Genomic DNA, 25,000 nt, shown 5'->3' with positions numbered 1-25,000 from the left:
GTATTGAATTCAATTCATGTTGTATGGTTATTAATACTCCTTTACTCACATAGCCCTCTCCCACCTTCAGATGTGTGTTTTTGCCCAAGGAGTCAATTTTATTTTCATTGTGTGTAGGATAATGAAAAAGCTGACATCACCTGTGAACAGCAAGACTATTCAGGTACAATCAGTTATTATTTGATTCTGTTCAAAATTTGTAGCAACTACACTGTCATGAGGTCCTAGTTTGCAAATTGTGAGAGCATGGTTTCTCAGTCCCAGGCCCTAACCCCTTCCCTGGACTGGATGCTGATTGTATTATGTACTTTCAAAGTTTTCATTTTATACAATAGGAAATCAATCAGGACAGGCAACCCAGTCAGGTCACACCATCCAGCAGCAACAAGCCCAGGCTGCATGGGCAACCCAGTCAAGTCACACCATCCAGCTGCAACAGGCCCAACCTGCACAGGCAACCAACTCGGTTCACACCATTCAGTTGCAACAGGTCCAACCTGCTTGGGCAACCCAGTCAGATCCCACCATCCAACTGCAAGAGGCCCAGATTGTCGAGCCAACTAATAATCAAGGTACAAAGTGATAGTTTGTAATGAAACTGCTGTCCTGCGTCGGCGGGCAAGTAAAACACTAGCTGATTATCAACTCGAAGTTGATAAAGGTAAATTAACCATTAGCCCTTCATCGAAGCAAAGGGCTAAATGCTCGATATGTCAGCTACTAGAAACTTTCTACGGCGGTTAATTTACCGTTATCAACTTCGAGTTTATAATCAACTAGTGTAAGAATCAAGGTAACCTTTGCCATGAAATTAAAACTGCAACTGTGCATTGTTCTGATAGTATGCACTATATTTATCAATTCTTAATATGGACTTTCCTGTCCTGTGCGTATAGGTAGTTGTTATTAAATCTGTCCGTTAAGATTATATTTCTTTAGGGTGGAATTAATCACTGTGATGAAAAAAATAACAAGTTATGGTAATTAATTTCGTTTTAGTGCAGATTTGCTTAGGAGTCAAAGCAATCAATTCAGTTTTGGACATATTTTACATTTTTGCCTCTCAACCCTGGCATCTGCCAGTGTTATTAAACCAGTTAAATTTAGTTAGACTATATTTCAATTATCTAGTTTTATTGCTTTTTAAGGCCTTTTTAAAATTTTATGGTGAAATGTATCAAAAGTACTTTATTGTTTCTATTAATTTTGTAGATGATGCTGAAGACTTGATTCCCATGCTTTATGATGATGATGCACCTAAGAAGTGTGTCACTGTGCATCGAAGTACCATGAGAAAAGACCTTATTGAAATATTCAGTGATCCCAGTATTTCAAATTACCTTCTTGATGTCAATGTCATTGATGCAAATGGCCATCCAGAAGACGGGAGGGGCAAGGGAGTTCTGCTTGACATTCTTACTGAATTCTGGCAGGATTTTTTCACTTCACTCACAGTTGGTAGTGGAGAGAAAATTCCTTTTATCAGGCATGACCTGCAGAAGCCTGAGTGGGAAACTATTGCAAGAATCCTGGTTTATGGTTACAAGACCGTTAAGTACTTCCCTTTGAAACTTTCTCATCTATTCTTCGCATCATGCTTATTTGGAGAAGAGAGCATCACACCAGACTTTCTTCTAGCATTGTTTAGACAGTACATTGCAGCTGAAGACAGAGAGGTCTTGGACACATGTCTCAGTGATGCTTTTGATGCCAACGACAAAGATGCCATTGAATTCCTCTCGACATTCAAGTGCTTCAGGGTGCCCAACAAAGACAACATTCGAACAATAATCATGGAGTTGGCTCACCAAGAATTGGTTCAGAAACCAAGATATGTATTAAACAGCTGGGCCCCTATTGTAAACTCACTGGGGTGTGATTACACTTTCCAAACCCTTGAAGGTCTCAAGGAACTGTATGACAGCAAGCGTCCAACAGCCAAGAAAATAAATAACCTGTTCAGGGCAGAGTCGTCCAGTGAAGCCGAACGACAGAGTCTGGAACATCTAAAAAGGTTTGTCAAAACCTTAGAAGGAAAGGCAATGGCCAAGTTCCTCCATTTCTGCACAGGAAGTGATGTCATTACCTGTGACCACATTGAAGTGTCCTTCTCTTCTTTGGAAGGTTTTCAGCGACGCCCTGTGGTTCGAACATGTATACCAATGCTAGAGCTTCCTACTACGTATGAGTCATACCCAGCTCTGGCAGAAGAATTTACTAATGTCATGAAAGAAGACCAAGCATGGTTTTTTGACATGATTTAGGTGTTTTAATACTTCTCTAATATCAGCCTGCAAGCAGACTCAGTTCTTTGGATTTTCATGTGCAGAGCTGTGATTTGCGAACTGTCAAGAGAAGGGATGGCAAAAGCTTTTCCCATCCTGTCCCATTTCCCCTGATGCCTCGTTTCACTAGATGGTTCCCATGTAGCAGCTCTGCAGTCAAGACTCACTGGGTAACCCAACCAAGTGATCATGCATATAAGCATTTCCCTCAAGAAGACTTGATATCTCAATAGAATCTCAATCAATGTGTCTGATAGACAGTGTGTAAACAGACTGGCCAATTTTGGAGAGGGTTATACTTAGTATGTTCAGTACACAAAAGTTGCTGTCTCAAGTTATGATAACAGGTTAATCATGGATAGAAACAAAGATTTTCAAATTGTTCAAGGCAAGATAATTGTGTTTCTCACTGTTTACAGTTTTGTTCCAGTTCTAAGAGAATAAAAAAGTTATCATTTTGTTAACACAAAACACTGTTATTAGTTACTGTTTTACAACATAAACCGTGTATGGGTGTCAAGGTGGGATTGCAAACTGCAGTTTACATTATTTTTTTAGGTAGATTAAACTTTCAAGGAAGTCATCATACTGTTGATGAATTGTGTTTATTCGGAAACACCCAAGAGGGGCTTTTGCAGAAATCATATCTCAAATAATTACTAGCAGCTGATTAGTGCTACAATTCATTGCACATATTTAGCCTTCTATTGTCTGAGAAGGGTTTGTTGAATTTAAGAAACATGACAGAAGTGGGTTACAGCTTTACAAGAGAAAACTATTAGTGGGTTTTTAATAAATACACACGATACATTCACTGAAAGTTTGTCATTCCACTTGAGGTTTCTGTTTAAAGTTATAGTTCAAGGTGTTCAGTTTTGCTGTATGGAACTACAGAACAAAATATGTAGCAGCATATTCAAGTTATGTGATTACTATAAATTTAGTATGATTTTTCCAGTAATTCTGATTACTATGATGATGAATAACAATATTGCTGCATTATTATTATTATTATTATTATTATTATTATTATTATTATTATAACAGTACAGCTGGAAATCTTATGCTCAAATGTAACAATACAACTGTATTTTCATGTGTTGAGTTAATAAAATAACATTAGTAACTCAATGTGGACCATAGAATTGTTGATTTACAATCCTTGGAATGTCGGTAGGCTGGAAAAGGTGGAATTCAGAATCCTATTGTTAAATATTTCTTTACTTACCTTCATTTTTGTTTCTGTCATCTCATGCACATGGTTACATATGTGAGCCATTGAATACATCTATATATTTTTCAATGTTATTGTAAAGCACAAGGAAAAGTGAAAATAATCCAAATTCCTTAATTCCTGCTTTCCAATTTACCTGTTCTTTGCCTTTTCTCAAAGAATATAAAACATTAAATAACAGTGATAGAAAGCGATCTAGTGAATTCATGATTATTATAAATCCTGAAACCTGGCAGCCTCCCTTCCAAAAGCTGGACAAAGTAATACAACTCAAAGCAAACTGCAGCTGTTACTAATACAATTGGTTTTGTTGTACATGTACATATGTATCCTGGATTTAAATGGTTATCTTTTCATGCCTGTTTCTTTCCCCTCAACAAATACAACTTAAGTTGTCTACATACTGAGTATGTACAGTAATGTTCATCTACCTTGTTCAGGGTCAAATTTGTTTTTGGTTTGAGTTTTGGGTTGACTCACAGTGCATCCAGTTAAGGAGAACACTAAGAGCACCCAAATCACTTAAAACCTTTCGTCACATCTCATACCAATGCCAGATCAGTGAAAGAAGTTGACTAAGACTTGTGATGATGAAGGAAAATTAAAGGTTGAACTAGGGTTGGTAAAAGTGCACTTCCCTCTAGTGTTTTACATCACAGCTTTTAACTGTTAATAAATTAAACAGTTTAACTAAGGCAAGTCTCTTACTGACTTGACAAAATCACGAACTCTGAGGAAAAGATCAATTCCAGAGTTTCCACCATCCTCTAAGGGATCTGCCACATGGGTCTTTAAGACTGTCATTTCTTGCACAGTCAGTTGGACGTGGTTCCCAGGAACAACAACATTACAATCATCATCCATCTCTGACACACCTGACTCAAAGTCAATGCCATAAGATTCTGGATCGCAAAGCACTGCATCATCCATACTGTGCATGATGCCGGCATGCCACAGCGCCATTGGGGATTGGTATCCTGGCGGTATGTATCCCATGGAAGTTCCACTTCTCTACAAATTGCCCAAGTGATGCATTGATCCTTGGTAAATAGATGTAATGTAGAGCAAATAGATCAATCTCACAGAGTGAATCAAGCAAGCACGAGTTTTCCAAGAAATTAAAGATATCTTTGTAAAATGCAATGACCACCCTATTCGTCTCCCGCCACAGTCTCTCAATACGGACATTGTGAACACTTCTTCCTGCTATGAAACTGCCTCGATTATCACCACGATTCTCAACCATAAACCTTGCAACTTCAACATTTTCGACACCATGGTCTCCCCTCACACGTAGAGGTAACCCAAAATCATGGGTACCCTCGATAAAATATTGCAAAACTGTAGATGCTAAGTTGTTTGTTGCACAGTTTAGATAGACTATTGCCCTGCTATACCCATCTGTGCATCCATGTATGACGAACCTCCAATTGACAAGTTTATGGTTCCCGTCCATATGCCAAAGGTGATTAGGAGCTCTGACATTGTACTGCCTCCTTTGAATTGCAGCTCTCCTCCGCAGTGCTCTACCAACAGGATCAATCTTACTTAGAATATCTCTTATTCGGTGTCTTTGAACAAAAATACCACGAGCCCGCAGACCACCACTTACATAGGACTTGCCAGCATAAGGTGTCTGGCTCAACATTCCTGTCACAACAGTATAAAGTTCTTCATAAGTAATGTCCACAGAGCTTTCATGAAGTCCAAACTCTTGTCTACGTCGATATAAAGTGCTGTCACTAATCCCAAGTGAAAGTGCTATTCCTTTCCAATTCATCCCAGTTTCTCTCAGAGTTTCGATTTGTTCTTTGGTAATGTTAAACCTGGGCCTTCCTCCTGTGCTTGCTTGTGTACTAGGAACCCAAGCTGGTGACTTACTTTTGCTCATTTCTCTCTGACTCTTTGTGGTACGGATTTCCTGCAACAAGCTTTGCGAAACCGAGAGCAGATCTTCCATAAGTCGCTTCAGTTCATCATTGGCATTATTTTGTATTGCAATTGCTATTGCATGAACAACTTGGAAATGATCCTCTAGCCTACTCTCTAAATAGTCTAAAGGAATAGAATTAAGTTCATCATTGAGCTCCTTATCCACCTCATCGAAACACTGCTTCATGGAGTCAAAAAATTCCTCTAAGTCTCGACTATCTTGGTCATCGGCGCATTCGGCGGCCGCCATCTTGATCACAGGCGGTTACTACTTGATGTAGGTGTGAGTGTATTATCCCTCACTCGTTTCCAGTCCTTTCCAATTCTCAATTACCAATCGACATTCTCGATCACCAATCGACAGTCGATATTCTCGACCATAGGGATCGACATTTTCGATCATCAATTTTTTTTTCGACTCTAGCGATCGTGTTCTCAATCATCAATCGTGTTTTGGACCATAGGGATCGTCATTCTCAATCACCAATTGTGAATCTCAACCATAGCGATCGTGTTCTCGATCACCAATCGTGAGCTCGTACCACTTTTGAATGATATGGCCTCCCATAAAGGATGACTTCCACATTTTGTCTTTCTGCCTATTGTTTGCCATTTACCTCTTCAAATAAAAACACCATTCATTATTATTAAAAGGGTAACAAGCTTTCAATTTAAACTGCGAATATCCAAGAGTTTAAGTTTCAAGCCATTACATGTACACTTCATGCTATCCGCAGTGCCAGACTTAAGCAAGCAAGCTACTTTTAGTTTACTAATGCACCGCAAATTTCAAGCAAAATGTGTGACTGAGCCCTCAAACTATGATAAGCATCTTACCTCCTGTAACAATAACATTCTTCTCTTTACAGAAATCAAAAGTCTTGACTCCTTTGTAAACTCTGAACACAGTCTGATCAGTTTCCAATCGCCGTCTCGGTTGCATATCTCGAATAGTGAAGTTTTGCACTTTCTTTGACGCACCTGTTGGATCCCGCAGCTGTGACTCAATATGGGTGCTACCCATTGTTTGTCCTGACAGAATGATGGTTAAATTAAGTTCAGTATTGTTATTTGGTATGCAAAGAATAAGGTGCTAAGTTAAGCATCATTATTGGTATACAATCAAGTGGACAAGTGATTTTATGCGACAGGAGAAGCTCAAGTGCATGGCTGTGGTGACAAGGCGCTGCGAGGCAAAAAATAAGTTCATTTCGGGTGACTAACTGTAGCCCGTTTCTTTAAAACCCTGACAACTTTACGGGCCAAAAAGCACTGAATTTGTAAAACTGACAACCACTTGCTTTAAAAGCTGGTATTTAGCAGGTTTGCAAGAGAACTAAAAGCAAAAAGATTATAAAATTTGATGACTTGAAACTTTCCACTTCTTAAAGTGCTACTGTGACGAAATTTGCATCTTCCCTATCTAAGCCATTTTGGCACATAAACACGTAGTCTGTGCGAGAAGAAGAATGCTGTTTACCATTTTCAAATATCTCTTTTTGTTCTGGAGATATTCAAGTTTTTTTAATATGCAAATTAGCCAAGTGATGACGTCATAAACCCAACCAAATTTTGATCAAGTATGATGGAGAGAGATATCTCAGCCAATTTGTATCAGAAGTACTTGGTTCTTTGCACTAAGATTCTAGTAGATGTGTTCCACAATATGAGCATACCATTTTTGTTACCATGGAAACATACTGAGTTCCAGACCTCCCTGACATTAAGAGCTTTGCAGATCACCTTTGGCGTTCTGTTTTGATATTTGCAAATGGTGCCTCATCTGCATGATCCTGCCAGCATATAAAGATGTTAGGTCATGTTCGTGGCCTTGGTAAATGTATTTCTAGCCTGAGATCACCAAAATATTGAAATCAGGTTGAAGGGGACTGGAAAACAGTGAGTTGCCATGGGAACCAATTTCTTTACAGTCATAGGTGTGTTGCCTTCAGTACTATTAGCTCACCAAGTTTCAATGGTCTCTGTTGCAAATTGACCGAGATAGCTCTATTTATATTCTTGATGTTCTATTGGGTTGGGTGAATGACGTCATCAGCCTTCTCATTTGCATATTTAACACATTTTTCAAACTTAAATATCTCCGGAACCAATGCAGATATTTCCAAACGGTAAACAGCATTTTTAATGTTTTATGGTACTCTATGTGATAAACCAAAAACTCAAGGGATAAAAATTTGATCACAGTAGCACTTTAAGACACCAGAAGATTCAGCTCACACCAGCCCCTACATTCATTCCACCGCTTGAAGCTTACAATCCCATCTGCTAATGTGCCATCAAAGCTACATGTAATGTGCGACCCAGCATTGGACACTTCATTCTTGGTGTAAGATTATTTTTGCCCTCAGGAACCTTATTTTATGGTCTTATTTTCTACCTGTAGTTAAAGAATTTCAACATGCCATTCAAAACTTAGACTTTGATTGTGACTGCTGCGCCTTTTGTGAATAGATACTGTAGCTTCGTTTCATCATTTATTCTCCTACTATGGTTTTGTACTTAAATTCTTCCTTTATTCTTATCACTGTAAATTTCCCTATTTCCTCGAAGATACTCACAATCCATTGCTATTTTAAATTCAAGTTTAAATAAAGTTGCCGTTGTCGTTTGGCCTAGTTACCACAGGTTTCGCCTAGGTCAGGTCAAACTGCCCATGCTAATCAGACCCTAATCACCAAAAATTCACTCAAACAAACTATCTAGAGTTTTAGAAGACTAACCACGATTCCGCTTTTCTATTCCACAATAAAAATAATCATGATAATCATGACTGTCAAGCGAAAACGATGATGGTAAAATTCTACAAAAAAGACTGTTCACAGTTTTATCCTTGTGAGGTATCATTTCTTCTGCGTTCGCTGGGCTCACGAGTACGGGAAAAGAGACATTTACCATGGGTCGAAATGCACTGTGTTGAGCTTGCAGCGCACTGACTTAGCGAGCGAATCCTCACGTGTTATTTCAAATGTTGCTTGGGCTCACTTAACAACAGAAGAATTACTGTAAAGGAATGCGCTAGACACAGTGGCCTCAAGTCATGGTCAGCAAGCATATCATTGGGCATGCGTTTTGCACAGTACCGTCCAACGGACAGGGGTTGGATCAAAGTGAGTTTCGACCCATGGCAGATGTCTCTTTTCCCACACTCGTCAGTCCAGCGAACGCAAAAAGAGACCCATGCTGGAAGGGAAAGCTTATCCGAGAAAATAATTAAGAGTCAATCAACCCAACTTCAAATAGAGTCACTACATCATCAACTCACCAATAACCAGAGCAGTATCCGGGTGATTGGAACACGATATTACCGCTCTCAGAGAATCAAAATACTTTAGTTGAGACACCCAGTCTTCATGGACTTTCCATCTACATGTACAACAATCACAGCAAACAAGAATTCTTGTTTGAAATGCATTTTTTCCAAAATCAAACACAAAAAAGAAAAACGAACAACACTTCAAAAGGTTGAAAGTAAAAAAAAAAAAGACTACAACGTAGCCTACACTGTGGCCCTCACTATCGTCTATGATCAACATCCTGTTCAAAGATCTTAAACTAACAGCTGATACCCTGTAAACACAGTCCTACATCAAAATAATCACCACGCTCACAGTAATTTCCAGTTGGTTTACGAGCAGCCGCGCGTCTAAAACACAGGTCACATTCCACATGTCAGTGTACATGCCACTGTGCTTCAGACAAATAAACAACACCAAAAGTGTCTCCTAGCTCTAATTGTAGCTTACTCGGTAGAACGAGGACAACACGAACCAAGCAAATTACGTAAATAACGTGGTGCGCCACGTTAAGGACGAACACGACGAATTAAAAGAAACAGCGTGAAGGTTTCTTGAACAGAAATGCTCAAAGTTCCTAGTGGTACAGCCTTGCAACTTGAAACGACGAAAATAGATTTAAATCGACGGACCAAAGTTCGCAGAGTTATGAAGTAGATCGCAAAGTCGTGAAGTCGATGAAAGTCGGTTCGAACTGAAAGACGACAACAGCAAACAGAAACTAATTTAGGTAACTACCTAAAAAAGTAACAAAAGGTATATAGAAGGCTAAGGTAAACACTAATAATTTCGAATAGCATAACAATGAAGCTTAAGTACAACAAAAATAAGACCAAACAAGTTGATTAACAATCTATATATAGGATACGATGCTAGAATAATAATAATAATAATAATAATAATAATAATAATAATAACTTTATTTACACCGCTAAAAATGTATCAGAAACTCGACAATGATCACATCAGTGTCGACCGATCAATAAATCCATGTTGAGGAATAACGATTAGAAAATGATTGAAAACTAGACACCAAAACTAATATATTAATAGAATAAAACAAAGGAAAACGAAAAATTAAAACCACAACTAAATACTAGAAAAAAACTAAAGCAGGAAAATACTAAAACTTACTATGGTTGGCAAAAGCACCAATGCTAGTCTTGACTAAAAGTTCTAAAGAGAACTTGACGATGAGCACGAGTGTAGATAGAACTAAAATCCTGATTGATGAAGAGGTTGACTCAACGAATTCTACACTAGAACTGAACTATTGTTGAAAACAATAAAACGTTCATGACTAGCAAAAGGTGCCCGACATAACCTAGAAAACATTACGCATTTCCTACGCGGGTGTCAGGGCAAAGAAATCTCAAGCACTATAGCTATGACTAAACCATATATGTGAAGGTGATAATCTTTAAACGAAATACCGAAACACGTACTAGCGATAATGTAAAAAATAAACGAGGAAGCATCACGTTTCAAACCAACATTATTCACTCAACAAAAACGTTGGTTCAGGTCTAGGGGAAGCTTTTGGCTTAGTTGTTCATCATTGGAGCAGGGAACTTCTGGTCTTGACCTGTGGAATGTGACCTATGTTTTAGACCTGCCTGTTTATGAGAATAAATGCCATAAGAGAGTGACCTTTGAACTTAACCATAACAGGGAAAACTGGCCAGGATGTGAAATTCCCGTAGTCTCAACCTTGTTGAAGTGGTTTTATATGTGCCTATGGAGTACATACCTGATGCAAGTAAATTTTGAATGTTCCAAATTTACAACACTGCAAAAGAAAAAATAAATAAATAAATAAATAAAAGCAATTCCTTCTAATAAAGAAATAAAACGTCTGCTTTAAAGGTCCTTACCACAACTTGCTCCTATTACTTCAAAAATCATTAATAATTCATGAGCCTAACAGCCCATCAAAACACCAATAAAACGTCACATGTATGAGCTTTAGATCCTGATAAAACTTTCCTCGCCTGTATTCTTTATTACTGCCGCAGTGAGTGAGCCTGAAGCAAACAAACGAGGTAGCTCTCTAATTGGGAGAACACATTTTTCTTCGAAACAAAAGGGATTGTGGTCAAAGGCGCAAGGAATTGTGGTTATGTGCTAATGGAAGACTTAAGATGCGCGGTATGATTACAGAGCCTGCTTGTTTTTCATTTCGCTTCTCGTATCCTCAAACTATAGATTTTTCACCGTCACACAACAAAAAAAGTAAATTTGAAATCGTTCAATGAAAAAGGCCAAGAACTTGGAATGTTGTGCGAAACAAATCTTTTAACCGCTTCTCCAATTCTCAGGTCTGTGCGGTACATCGTTTCTCAGTTATTTGTCGAAGCGTTTCACGCAACTTTATGGAGCTTTGTATGGAGACGTCATGTGGTCCACCAATATGGCGACCGGTTATCAATAAAAAACATCTGGAATTCACTAAGCAATGAAAGCGCTTACTTTTCGCTCATGAAATAAAATGCACGCGTACCAACTTAAATACTTGAAAGGCTCAAACTACTGAGTTTCATATAGATAGACATCTTTCTTTCAACCAAATAGCTTCGTATCATGGTGTCATGCACGGTGTAAAATATTGCTTTGTAAAGGCTTTAAAAATGCTTTATGGTTGAAGTGCACTTTTAAAGCTAGTTCACAGGCACCCCACTTTTTAATAATTCGAAAGACACTTTTCATACTTAACAGAAACATGATTAAGAACCCCAACCCCTGTTCAAGGTGTTTTACAATGTCCCTTCAATTCCACGCACGAACCGTCGTTAAGTTGCCGCAAGCATAATTGAATATCTCCGATCCCTTCCCCTCAGCAGCATTTCTGCCATTTAATAGGTAAACTAGTGTAAAGAATACAAATAAGACATAGCTTGTTTTTCTTGTATGCTAATATTCTCCTCTCACAACTGGAACCATTGTTCGGAGTCCAGAGGGAAACGCTTTTTGTAGAATGTTTTTGAAGCCGTTCAAAAAACTCGCAGCACGTGTTTTATCGGGTCCAAAAACACTAGGCTACGCCTCGTATTTTAAAACCCCGGTAAAACACTCCTACTCCTTTTTTAAACATTACATAATAATCAAGAGATACTTTAATACAAACCTATCTATATTTACACTAGCTATTCCTTCCACCTTTGGCATTTTCTTCCAATTTCTGCATAAAAATAAAAATTATTTTAAAAAAATTATTAGTATGACTGAGCTTTTAGTTCTCCAAAAAGAGTTACATATAGGGAAGATATTGTTGACGTCAACCAACCGGTATATATCATTAATGTGCCAACCAGTTAATGATATAAGTTAATGATCTTTTTACTTGGTATTAAGCCCATATCCTACTGTAAGTTAAAATTAAGTAATAAAACTGTAAGCACTGTACCTCAATGTCTCTCCCACTGAATTCATAATAAATATATTTACACATCCCTAAAAATAAGAATAAAAGTAATAATTAATGAATAACAATGAATCATGATTCAAATTATTGCCACCAAAGGAGAGCATTGAAGGTGTTGAGTAGGCAAATGGTTTTGGAAATACTAAAGGAATACCTGGCTATCTCCATATAGAATAATACACTCATCTGGCCCTGTTGGACTATAAGAACAAATTAATAGAATTATCCCTGTGATTAATTTGAAAGTCCCTGTTGACAATAAATGATTTGTCAAATTCTCTTAATGCAATCTAAATTTTAGATTGCCAGAGAATTTGGCAAATCAGACTCCATAGCCAGACAATCTCCACTGAACGCACCATGAAGACCTTGCACACTGAAGATTACAAGTTAATGGCCAGGTACATTGTATAAGGGTAGTTTTGGCTTTCTGAATTTAGCTTTGATAGCCATCTGTGGCATTAAGAGCTGGCTTAAACCTCAGTGACCAGCATCGTTCAGACGCATGCTAAAATGGGAACCATTTCACAAAATCAAAGGCTCCAGGTGTAAGCCAAATTTAGTTCTATTGCAGGTGAGAGGTTTTCTCAGTACTGAGATGTACTGTACAATTGACTAACTAACGTCTTATACATTTGGATTAATTTGAGATTTGAGCCTAACTGAGAAAGTTCTACTACACTTGCACTACATTGAATGAAGCACAAACTAATTTAGCACATTTATTCAATTATTTTGCTGACCTAACATTTTAGAAAATTTAGGGGACTGCTCACAAACAAATTTCATTTTCGTTTTAAAAGTTCTTAAAAACTCCACATCTGTCGAAGCTGTGAAACTCACCTTAAAAATTCAGGCTTCCATAAATTAGATACAGTAGTTAATTAAATTAACTAACTCCTCCCAAATTAAACAAAATTTTTGTTTAATTGGGGAGGAGCCATATAGAATATTCCCCTTAGAACGTAACAATAATGGAGATTCCTGAGGCCAGTGGAGTTCTAATCATCCATGGAGGGGGCACATGAAATCATACATGTACAATCCACCTATAGTATAAAGTACCCACCAATAGTCCAGTCTCAGGGGGGTTGTCTCCAAACCTGTGATTTGACAATAAGGCTCAAATGTTGATAATTCAAAGAACTGAATTTCCCTATCCCTGAAAATGCAAACAAGGTGATTGAGTTCATCATATTCAATTGATACTGTTACTGTATTAATAATTTAATATTTTAATATAATAATACATGTACATTAATAGGCAACTACATGTAATTAAAAGTTACAACTGATCAACATCAATACAGTATATAATGTAACACTTTTCCTTAACACTTACCCAGTTGAAATAATAAATTTGGTAAATTGAGACATAAGAACAAAATCTGTAATCCACTTTGTTTTCTTGGTTGAAGTCTCAGCCTACATAATTACACCAAAATTTAACTTCTATCAAATTAACTACTGACAGTAAAGGAAGTACCATAAAAGTCCATCCATAGGATGCACCTTTTCTCTCAAAATTCAAAAAAAAAATTGAGGATGCGGCTTTATATCTACGGAAACATCTGAGGGTGGAGTTTTCTAAGGCCTAATTAAATAACCATAACAACTTCTCAAGATGTCACTATCAAAAATAAACATGTAACAAACTGAAAGCATGTTGTTGTTGATCATAGCTTTTTTCATGAGTGCATGGTGGCCTCTAAAGGAGCCATTTGTACCTTGAAGCGTTCATTGCTGATTCTTGCTCTCCAAGATTTCTTTCAAGCCATTAATTTTCACGTCACTCGAACAACAGAACACCACCCTACAGGGAATCTCCATTCACCCACAAATCTGTTTGCTACATGTTCTATGATGCCCACAATTTTATTCGTCAATGGCATATGCGCCAACTCTCCCCGATTATCCGAGAGTCTCCCCCGGATACTGAATGAATCTCCCGGTCTCCCATACGGGTCCCGGATAAACACGGATAAGCACGACTCTTAACCTTTCACAGACGTTTCTCCATTCTAGACTCAAATTGCATCCCCAAGTTAAAAAAAATCCATTTTTTCAAACTCGTTTCATTGTTTCTTAATGCATTTCTTCATCTCTGGGTTTCAAAAACACATTTATAATAGAACTAAACAAAATGGCTTCCTTTAGCTATCATAGCCATATAACCGATCGTTTTATTGGATCTCCGATTAACCAATAATAATTATTGACATAAGTATCCTGTTTTCCCGCAAATTCACAATGGTGGCAGAATGTTCGTGTATTCTGAAGGAGCTGCTGGGGGATGGGTGGGTGCGTTTTTGGGGGGAAAGGAGGGGAGGGGGAGTGGGTAGGTTGATCGAGGGGGGAGGGGTGGGGAGACCAGATGGGAAAAATCTCCAGATTTTAGATCTCCATAGGTTGGCACCTCTGCAATGGGGAAACCCCAGGAGTCAATGAGTGAATCACTTATGTCCCCATTGTACATTGACTTTTATGGTATATAAAGTGATAAAAGTATATGAAGTTAAATGAAGATTTAACTCAGTGAGTTGACAACTAGGAGAGACGGCGGTCAATTGTTGTCAGTGGTATTGTTATATTGATTTTGCGCATGTGTTGGATTCCTTGTGCTTCAGGTTCTAAAAGCTTATTTATTGGTGCGGTGGGAAGAAGGAGCATTTTGTGTGGAACATTTTTAGTGGTTTTTTCCCCTGCTTTTACAGTATTAACAAGACAATTTTAATGAAAAGTGGAATAAAAAGTCAACTTACATGTACAGCTTGTTTCATTCTTTTAAATTCCATATTTTGTGACCAAAACGAGACAAGCCCATCCTATAGAACAATATGAAAAATCATCATTATTAATTATATTAATTTGACAAAAAAATGAACATAAAATTATTACAATAATAATAATATTCATGAAAAAAATTACTCGATTCTGGTTGGCTGAGAGCAGTGCAGTTCAAGTGTAACACAGTGCAAAAAGTGTAATACCAGTGCAAATTACACATTGAAATTCTGGATTATGATTGGCTAATAAACAAAAGGGTTTGGTCAGAACCAATCAAATCTTTTGTTTTCAAATCAAGTGCGCACCCTGGATGGCGCAATATTTATGGTGCAATTTACGCTTGAGTTTCTTCTGCTTAACCATCTCAAATTTTTTCAGGTATGCTACAATGTACATGTACATGTACATGTAGTCACAATGTTCTATGTGACTGATGAGCCTGCATCTGTGAGAGTGACTGCTAACCAGACACACCTACACTAAGCTTGTGGCCGCTAACAGCGTTGGGAATAGTTCAGAGTTCATGTCTGCCTCCTCTTCAAAGCGAGTCTAAGTGCGAAGTTTTCGTGATGATAATTTGTGCTACTTAACATATGAAAGAAAACTAATTATCATAAGAAAAACTTCGCACTTAGACGCGCTTTAAAGAGGAGGCAGACATGAACTCAGAAATGGCCTATTATCCCTCACCCAGTGTTAAAACAGCCGGGTGAGTGGAAATCATGGATAACTTGCCTGCTTTGGCAAGTACAATTGTTAATTAAATCAAGAATGTATATGTACTGTTCAAAATAAACACAAACATATTTTCTACTTTCCTTTCAGGGCTGTCATTACGTCCTGAAGCAAATGTAACACTCAATATTTTAACCATAACATGTATGTAAATACATGTCCAAAGGCCGGAAGGCCTGAAGGGTCTGAGCCCCTAGGGGGGGTCTGGGGGCATGCTTTCCTAGAAAAGTCTTAAAATTAGACCCTTGGAAATGCATTTTCCTGCACTCAAAGAGCAAATTTTATATTTTCTCAATCAAAAGATGATGAAAATGAAACAGCTAGGGCAAAAAGATAAACTACAATGTAACCACGTGGAAATGGTCATGCATCACAGAACCGTGAAAATGGTCAGCAGAATCCCATTTGTATCAAGTACGGGGCATTGATAATGAAAACGGCGTCAGAATCCAACAAGGATCGATTGGGGGTGTTGATCTCCAAACTAAGGTTTCTTACAGAAAATGTTTGGATTTTTACCAAAAACACATCTTAGAATCAGGAACACAGACAACACAAGGCAGCAATTATAATAATTATATTTTCTTTAGAAGGTAAATGTTTATAAAATATAATTAATAATTTCAATTTGTTTCACTTCATGAATATTCATTCTCCATCAACCATCACCCGTAACATTGACAGGGCTCAGCCGTAACTCACTTGTTACGGGTTACGACCCCTAATGACATCCCTGGTCTTGAATTCCCAATCAATCTGGCAGTCAATCAAGAGAAGACAAAACTGGCTTCCCCTTGGTAATCGTTATACATGATAGGTCAACTTGCATTTATCCCCTTGACGCCTAAACTGGCCAGGCTTAGTATTTTACTCTGTCTAATTCCAAACGATTTTACTCGTCAATTGGGATCCCATGGGAGTCAATGGGATAAAGAAATACCGCTTTTAGTTTTTTCCACTGAGCTGTTCAACGAGCAACAATGGCCATTTCCCGCACTTTTTACATCACAATGTCGACTCATAAATCACGGTACAGCACGTTATTAAGAATGAATGTGTCAAATGAATTTAAAAATAAAACTGTTTCAAATTTTGAATTAAGTGTATTCAAATTCCTTTTTTTTTTGCAGAGTTAAGGGTTAGTTTAGGGCATTTTTCATTGAAAAGGTTGCCTGCTGCCTTTGTGGCAATCGCAATCACGGCCAGGAGGCAAAGACGCAAGGTTTAGTGAATTTACATGTATCATTCACCATCATCTGTATCTAAGGATACTTGAAACATATTAGGTCAATAGTTTCAACCGTCGGAAGCTTAATATAGTTTGTAACAGCCTTACACTTAATTATAACGAATAAACTAAGGAACAATGTCAAACATGGTAAAAAGTAACACTATATGTTTTATATTTTTAAGGGGAGGACATAAGCGGGGGTCTATAATTTTTCTACGGAGGAAACTGGGCGAATGAAAGCTTGAAGGCGAGTGCAATTTGAAGTTTACTTGCACAATGGGTGAGAGCTTCGAAATAACTATTTCAGATTTCAACCTTGTGCTAACAACATTTTAAAACTAAATAATTTATAATACTGATCAGCTGTTACAAGTATTCCAGAGAGCCTGCATTCTTAATTTTCTTTTTCAATTGACTCTACCTTGCTAACAACAAGGAAATTATTGTCTGCTGTATTGCAAAGTCTTATAACATGCTCCCTCTGGGATGAGTTTGAATTTTCACTCATGGCAATGACGGCTGGCAAAGAAAAAGCAGTCTGCAAGAAGAAATTGGAAAGGAAAGGCTAAGTTAAGGTGGCTGCAGATACAACAAAGTGCATGAAAGTCCTGAGCATGTACTGTAGATCCATGGGGGAAGGGGTACTGGTCAAAGGACATACATGTTCATGTATATGTACAGCAGCTGTTTATGCAAGAAACTAATACAATAAATTGAAAATAGTATTATCATATGGCCGCCCGTATGTATGGGCCCATGCGTGCTTTCATTGTAAAAGTATTGGGAAAATGCCCGTATGAGGGCCTGATACGCATCAACGTGAGCACTGGGGGCCCTGCTAGGAACACTTGCTGCTCAGCGCGATGCAATTTTAGAAGATTTTGTTGCTTTTTAAAATCCAAGTTATTTACAGCCAGAAAAGTAAATGCAAACAACATTAGATACATCTTCTGCAGGCGCAAATTTTTGTTACAGTACTTGTTTTGTCCAAATTTCATATTCTGAGTGCCCATGAATAGTGTAAAGAGCCCATATGATAAAATGCTTATCGACTGAGTTTAGGTTGGGCCAGACAGGAAAATACTTGACCCTCGAACATGGAGCATGGACCTCGCTGTGCTTGGTCCATTCACCATGACCTTGGGCAAAATTATGATTTTCCCGTCCGGCCCTCCCATTCAGTCAATATTATAAGTACGGTAGATAATATTCATTCCGTATAATTTTCAACAAAAAAATATCACACTCTGTTTTTTGGCCTTAGATACCCTAAACAATTCTTTGGCAACGTTTTCTTTTAGTACAATGTACATTTCTACCTTTTATTTTAATACATGTAACTACCTTATAATTACTTATTTAATCTTTATTCCAGGCACCCTGCTAGCAGAGCCTTTATTTTGCTTGCTCGATTTTGGCGTTCTCGAGAAAGGCTCTGAATGAATCGAGTAAGATCTTTATTGAATATGCGCTGCATGTTGCCAGGATACAGTCTCGAACTCAAGCCTAATATGCCAGATCTCGCCGCCATCTTGGTTTTTCATGGTACAGCGGGCTCAATTATAACCATCGGTTTTGTCACTAAATTGACGCTCGCACTGGAAAAACCGGTTTGACGAGAGAAAACAAGATTGACTAGTCCAGAAGTCCGGGCTGTGGCGGCTTCAAGGAGCTGACGTGATTCGGGCAGAGCCTCCTTTTCTCCTCCTCAGTAAAGAAAAAGACAAAAGGAGGCTCTGCTCGCAGGGTGTATTCCAGGGTGACAATTAAGTGATGATGATCTGCTGCGTGTAAATTATGAAACATGACAAAATAATTTCTTTGTTGTAGGTTTTGTTCTCTTTTTTGGCCTTGGCCGTACACAAAACACAATATAAGTCGTTTACTCAGTACTGAGGAACTAACCAATAGAAACGTGTTTGTTATGTAATTCATGCACAGAGTATATAATATATAAATGAGCACAAAACAAAAAATTGTGCATGGTCATGGACTTTCCAACCTAAATCTCGGAATCTTTGTTTGCTCCTTTGATGTTTGCCGAGCTTCACAACCAGTCCCCTCTATTAATTAACTATGTTCCAAATTAAAGCACTGCATTTACAGACTTGGTATAAGCCCCCTTACTAGTTTATAGCCAGGGAATGCAGAACTGCATGCAGCAAGCCAGTTCAACCAGCTAATATTATACAGGGGTATAAAAGAAAATGCAGCAGCACACTAGTGAACACTGAATACATTTACAACAAAATGTACGAACGGTGTGGGCAACATAAAACTTAATATCTGGACCTGTAGAATGTAACTAGCTAAGTACAGGCAAATTAGCATACTGCAAATTATTGTAAGCAAGATGCATGTGCACCTTATTAAACTGGCTAATATTGTCTTCTACGCAAAATATCTTTTTTTAAAAATTTGCCGTGGGATATAAAAATCCTTTCTTGACCTTAGCTGATTCAGAGATGCCTGGATATTAGCCACAAGTTATATAGCATACTGTATTGAAAGTGGAAGTTTTAATTTTAAGCACCCTATACCTCTTTTGACCGTAGATATGAATCCTCTTTCTCTGCATACTCCAGCTGCATGAATGTACAGAATTCGTCCTTTAAAAGAGAAATGAAAAAGACAAACAAAAACCAGGATCAGGATATTTCAATTGGTCGCAATCAGACATACACAAGGACTTTCTGGGTCCATTCTGCAACAAGAATTAGCCAAAATTTGAGAACATCTGTGGTTATATCAAAAGCTGAGCACATCATATTCTGCATATAGCTCTATTGTAAAGTATTTTGCCATTAGGGAGTTGAATTCTTCTTTTTTAGAAGGTCTTTTAAATTTTTAAAGTTCCATGGACTCATTTTTAATAAGGTCAAGGGGTACTGACTGGTGATTGTAATTAAAAATTCAGATGATTTTACAGTACAATAACTGTCTTCTTTTTCTTGCAACAATGTCCTGTATTTGGTTCTGATCTGTAATTGATTAAAGGAGTTTCTGCTTGGAGAAAGTCAACAATTTTACAGACTTAAAAAAACTGGTAAAACAATGTTATTTTCTTTGGGTCAATAAAACTCTGAGTTTCAAGGGGCAAACTGAATTTAAAGAGATTTTTAAGGACTTTTCAGACATTGAAATGATTCTTAGAATTCCAAGGGTTTCAAAGTGCATCAAGCCCTGCATGTAATAATAAGTATCATGACTATTAAGCCTTAAAGGATGAGAGTTTTACAGGGTATTATATAGTGTACATACTAACAGTACCACAAGAGTTGATAATAATGTCTAGCTGTTTGATCTACAAGCAGTTTAAGACGAAAAAAAAATCAAAATAATTAATCATATCTGATAGTTTGATCAGCAGGACACTCCCTGCTGTAACTGACTAATTTGACTTACTAACTCCTTGAGCAATTTTCCTAAAATTATAAATACATCTTGAATTCATTGTGAATGTTCCTTAATTAAATTTCACCTTCAATTTAGCACTCAAACCAAAAGGAGTCATGGAGAAGAATTATGAAAATTCAACATAATTATATTAAATAGCCTTACATCAACTGTCTTTTTTCACACAAACCTCAGTATTTTCTGCAGGAAGCAAAAACACTTTATCTATAGAGATCCCAAACGGCTTTTAATAATAGCTTTTAAGCCCAGAAATTGCAAAATGCACTGGAGAAGGTTTCATTTACATTAATTAACTGTATTTTCTTTGCTACCGCTATTAATTGTTGTGCAAATAAACAAATGTCAAACAGGTAAAGGACAAATATTATTGAATGACAAATGCACAATGGGTCCTGAGGAAAAAGAAAACTAATAACAACTTTCAAAAATGTGCAACTTATTATTCTTAATTACATGACTATATACTACAAAAAACATGTTTCAAGAGAGAATTATTTCGTTTTCATCTCAAAACCAGAGTAAATTGCATATAAAATTATTTTAATTTTTGCTGAGTGTATAAAAAGAGTTCAACTTAAAAGAATAAATAATGCATGTTTTGCGTTAGGACAGCCTGCCCATTCAAACTGGCAGCTACATTGTAAGGTAACAACACTATAAAAGAATGCAATAAAAGCTTCTTCAGAAAACTGCAGAATATAAAAAGGCAAATTTTATAAAAGATTTAATAAATGGTTGATGGATAGCAGCACTGTTATTGTTTCGTGACACATGTACATGACTGTATATGCGCAACCTCACAGAGTTTGGCATGAATTTGGAAGCTGCAAAGTTAAAGTCAATAACTGTTAAAAGGGTGGTGTAAGTACTGCAATGCCTTTAATTAAGAAGCACTGACTAAACTTTTGACATGAGAAAATCATAAGGTAACTCTCTGTTTACAGCTTACCCAATTTATTTCTCCATCTGATGAGGAATCGATTTTCATAAACAGGGCAGTAACCTGATCTTCATTCTGTTTTTTAAAACAGATTAAACATTAATTCTGACAAATAATTGATACAAACAGTGCACATGTACGCTTAAACAAACTGATTTCATGTAACACAATTAGCTTTTAAAAGTCCAATTTACATGATTAAAAATGTTAATACTGTCAGAATAATTCATTGTGGGTTTAACGAAAAAAGACGAAATTAGGCCTGCAGCTTATAATCACTCTTACTTGCAGTCTTAAAGACTGAATAATTACAAAGGGTGCAGCTCAAAGTGATTAGGCAGATATTAAAAATACAAAGTGCTTTTGGCAGGCACTGTAAAGTCCATGTTTGACTCCAGAGCTCAGCATCACATCAGTCAAATGTACCATAATTTATTATAATTAGGGGGATTTGGGAGACTTCTCAACATGCAGTTATGCAACCCTCAACAGCGTCTTCGGTTTGCATAACTCTCTCAAATTCTGCCAACTCCCCCTTGTGCTTTTAGATAAGGCTATGGAAACATGAAAAACGTCCTTTATTGTAAAAATAGCGGGAAGTGGATTTTGATAAGGAAGGAAAAACAGTATCAGTAGAAAAGGCAAGTACATTGTACCTGTAAATACACTCTCAGAGGTGGAAGACAGGAAGTATGGTCACTACGTACACCTGCCTGCAGACCCTCCATTAGGCATAGTTACCACAATGTACAATGTATGTCCAGAAATGCACCTAATTAGACACAAGCCCAATTTTGTCATTCAACAAGAAGTGTCCCTTTAGGTCTAAGCCTTTGCTAACTATTTCCAACAATAAGGTAAAAGTAATAAAGGTTAGCATTATTTTTAGCTTAGGGTAAATGCAGCTGTTTATCTATTAATACTTCACGAGCAGCATTAATTTTGGGGGACACTTCGGGACATCGTTTACTCAGAGACAAAACTTACATGTATGTTGAAGTTGGGGAGAAAAGCAAAGTACACTTCACAAAGCTTGTTGAAATCTGTGTGTATCCAGTTAGAGGCATTTCTGGACATGCATGTACATTGTACATGTATCTGGTCAGCACAGGGGAATTCCCAGAAGTCAGTCACAGAATTTGTCAATTGAGCCTCCAGCTTTTTAGTAAATTATGTTTTGTCACACATTCAAGAGAAATTATGGCCCAGGGAGGCTTGGGGAAAGGAGGAGAGATAAAGGGAGGAGTACCAATTTGATGTTTTTGTAACCACCGAGTTCAGAATTTCCCCACTGACCAGCCCCTTAAATTTAATACAACTACCGGTAGTAATAATTGCCACTACAGCTGATAAGTACGATCTAAACCACTCAAGTGCTCCATTTTTTATGTCAAATCTGCCGGACAGTCTATTGAGTAAAATTTGGTTGTCCACTGTGTCAAATGTGGCCGACAAGTCTAAGAGCAGCAAATGTGCTGCCTTGAACATATTTTGTACATATCCTGGCAGGGCCAAATACATGTACCACACAGCAAAATCCTTGCTATGGCCAGAATTCCCAGGATGTTCTCCATGCTAAGTCAGTGACTCCTTCACTGGCCTGGGTCATGTATGGAAGATGAGCATACATGTATCTCCAAGGACATTCTCTATATGGCAATTTGCCTATATCTGGCACCAGACAACCAGGAAATCCTCCTCTCAGGTTCAAGGATGCCTGCAGCATGCAACTTTGAGCCTGAAACCTGGGAATGACAGCTGCTAAATGAACCTGTACAACTAGCAGATGTGGTGAGATATCTGCAGGCAGCAAAGAAACATGCATGACACAAATAGAAGTAAGCAGCTCTTGCTTCTTAATTGGTCTTTCTGGTTCATCTGCTCCTACTGCAACAACAACTAGTACTGACAATGCAGAAGCAGGTTGCACAGTCAAAGCTGGCACTGTTCACCACCCTAAAAGAAACCTCACTGGGCACATCAAGCAAGTGTTCTTTGGGACTGCACTGCCAACAACCACATATTTAGACTGATAAATTTATGAAATCTGTAGCACTGAGTGAAGCCCTAGTCACATAGAAGATGTACATGATTGTATAACATTTAATTATCTGTCAGGTACATTGTGTATTATTCATGAACCCATCTGAATTTCCTGTTGCTGAATGATGGAACAGGAAGTTCTGAACAGTAATGATTCACAATCTCATTCTCTTTCCCCTCTTCCCCAATACCCCATCAACCATTTCCCTCAATTAATATTTATGTGTCCCAAAAAGCATGTGGGTTAAATTAAACACCGTAAAAGAGACTAGCAGACAAGGCAAACCGTACACTGTTTTAAATACTCTTTATGCAAATGTGACCCTCCACAAGGAAAACAGTGAATAATGTGATGGCACGCACACGGCACGTTAGCACGTTGAAACAAGACGAGCATAAAATATTGACTCAACACGTTAGCTGCATGTTAGTAGCCTTTATTTTTTAATCACACAAAAGACAAAAGAGCATGTGATGAGCTTTGAGTGCGCTTGCACGCTTAACATGTCAACTTCTAACATGCTAAAGTACGTAGTCTCCGAACTGAGGTTGTTGTTATCGATTGTGTTCGTTTTTTTCGCAACATACTTTAAAAGAGCATTTCATCAAAGTTCAAGGGAACTTGTGCACTACCTATGGATCTTGCTTAATTGTGCAAGCTTTTCTTTTCTTTGAGTGAAGGAACCTGCAGCTATTTCACGAAAATTACAGAGTTTAACTCACTCTAAATCAAGCATTCAAGTAAGCTTAGTGCGATGGAGTTTTTGGGTCAGTGGGCCGGTGACCATGCATCGGCAAATCATCAAACAGAAGATGCGGCTAGCATTGGAAATGAACATCTGTTACTCAATTGCAAGTTGAGTGCATACATTTCAACATTCTTTTGTTGACAAATCAAGTAAGCACGGAAACGAATTTCATGATCTTTGATTAAGCTGACATCTTGCTTATAATACACAATGTTAAACTACTCAAACCCTGTTTGAAGAAAAAGCACAGAGCTACCGTGTTACAGTTCTCGACTTTCAGGAAAAAACCTAGTGGCCAGCTGGCCCCAAGTTTCCAGATTTGGTCACAAGCTCAAGTACATGTATTTTAGTCGCCAAAAAATTTCGGCCCTTTGGGCCTTATACTTCTTAACAAAAGAGAGGCTACTGTCATAAAAGGAAAAAATAATACATTATTGTCTTAAGTTTCAACTAAAGGTGATCAAAAAAGGCTGGAATGTTGCCTATTACCGGTAAGTTTTATATTCGCTCCTATACATTGTACAAATTTAAATAATTTGCACCATTTGTGACACGATTCTTTATGAACAAAAATTTCTTTTCTTTCTCATTATTTCTGAGGGCCCGTCCATTTTCAAAAACCTCTGACTCCATGAAAATGAATAAAAAGATCTGCATCTGCACTGGTGTTTTCACATTGTATTTGGCTGTCTAGCGAGATCTAAAGATGCGTTTTTGTTACCATGCCAGGCTTTGTTTACATCTTGGCGTGAGGGAAACTGAGGAATGCATGCATGCACGAGATTATGACATCACGCGACTATTCAAAAACCTCCATTTATGGAGGTCCACACTAGAACGAAAGACCTCCGCTTTCCAAAGTGTCCACTTTCAAAAGCATTTTCGAAAACCTACGTTTTTGTGGAAACCAAT

At 37.7% G+C, this 25,000-nt stretch overlaps 2 protein-coding genes across 3 annotated transcripts in view; one reads left to right on the top strand and one right to left on the bottom strand.

Moving 5' to 3' along the window:
- LOC138016164 (uncharacterized) overlaps positions 1-2,399 on the top strand; it is a 3,037-nt gene extending 638 nt beyond the window's left edge. Inside the window, exons 2-4 of the mRNA XM_068863341.1 lie at positions 118-163; positions 336-572; positions 1,213-2,399. Of these exons, the coding sequence (XP_068719442.1) occupies positions 118-163; positions 336-572; positions 1,213-2,264 (1,335 nt within the window). The 3' untranslated portion in view covers positions 2,265-2,399. The remainder of the gene's footprint in view (positions 1-117; positions 164-335; positions 573-1,212) is intronic.
- LOC138015346 (cilia- and flagella-associated protein 337-like) overlaps positions 1-25,000 on the bottom strand; it is a 63,637-nt gene that overhangs the window by 28,057 nt on the left and 10,580 nt on the right. Inside the window, exons 4-15 of one of the 2 annotated variants that reach the window (XM_068862346.1) lie at positions 21,306-21,371; positions 19,480-19,548; positions 17,361-17,477; positions 14,949-15,011; positions 13,529-13,611; positions 13,256-13,348; positions 12,341-12,386; positions 12,169-12,215; positions 11,890-11,943; positions 10,516-10,554; positions 8,735-8,835; positions 6,289-6,483 (exon numbers count right to left, since the gene is read on the bottom strand). In XM_068862346.1, the coding sequence (XP_068718447.1) occupies positions 6,289-6,483; positions 8,735-8,835; positions 10,516-10,554; positions 11,890-11,943; positions 12,169-12,215; positions 12,341-12,386; positions 13,256-13,348; positions 13,529-13,611; positions 14,949-15,011; positions 17,361-17,477; positions 19,480-19,548; positions 21,306-21,371 (973 nt within the window). Of the gene's footprint in view, positions 1-6,288; positions 6,484-8,734; positions 8,836-10,515; positions 10,555-11,889; positions 11,944-12,168; positions 12,216-12,340; positions 12,387-13,255; positions 13,349-13,528; positions 13,612-14,948; positions 15,012-17,360; positions 17,478-19,479; positions 19,549-20,525; positions 20,623-21,305; positions 21,372-25,000 lie in introns of those variants that run through there. The other variant, XM_068862347.1, reaches the window with a different exon arrangement.

This window comes from Montipora capricornis, chromosome 9 (assembly GCF_036669925.1).
Source record: "Montipora capricornis isolate CH-2021 chromosome 9, ASM3666992v2, whole genome shotgun sequence".
NCBI classification, from domain to species: domain Eukaryota; kingdom Metazoa; phylum Cnidaria; class Anthozoa; order Scleractinia; family Acroporidae; genus Montipora; species Montipora capricornis.
This window is presented reverse-complemented; position numbering and strand designations above follow the sequence as displayed.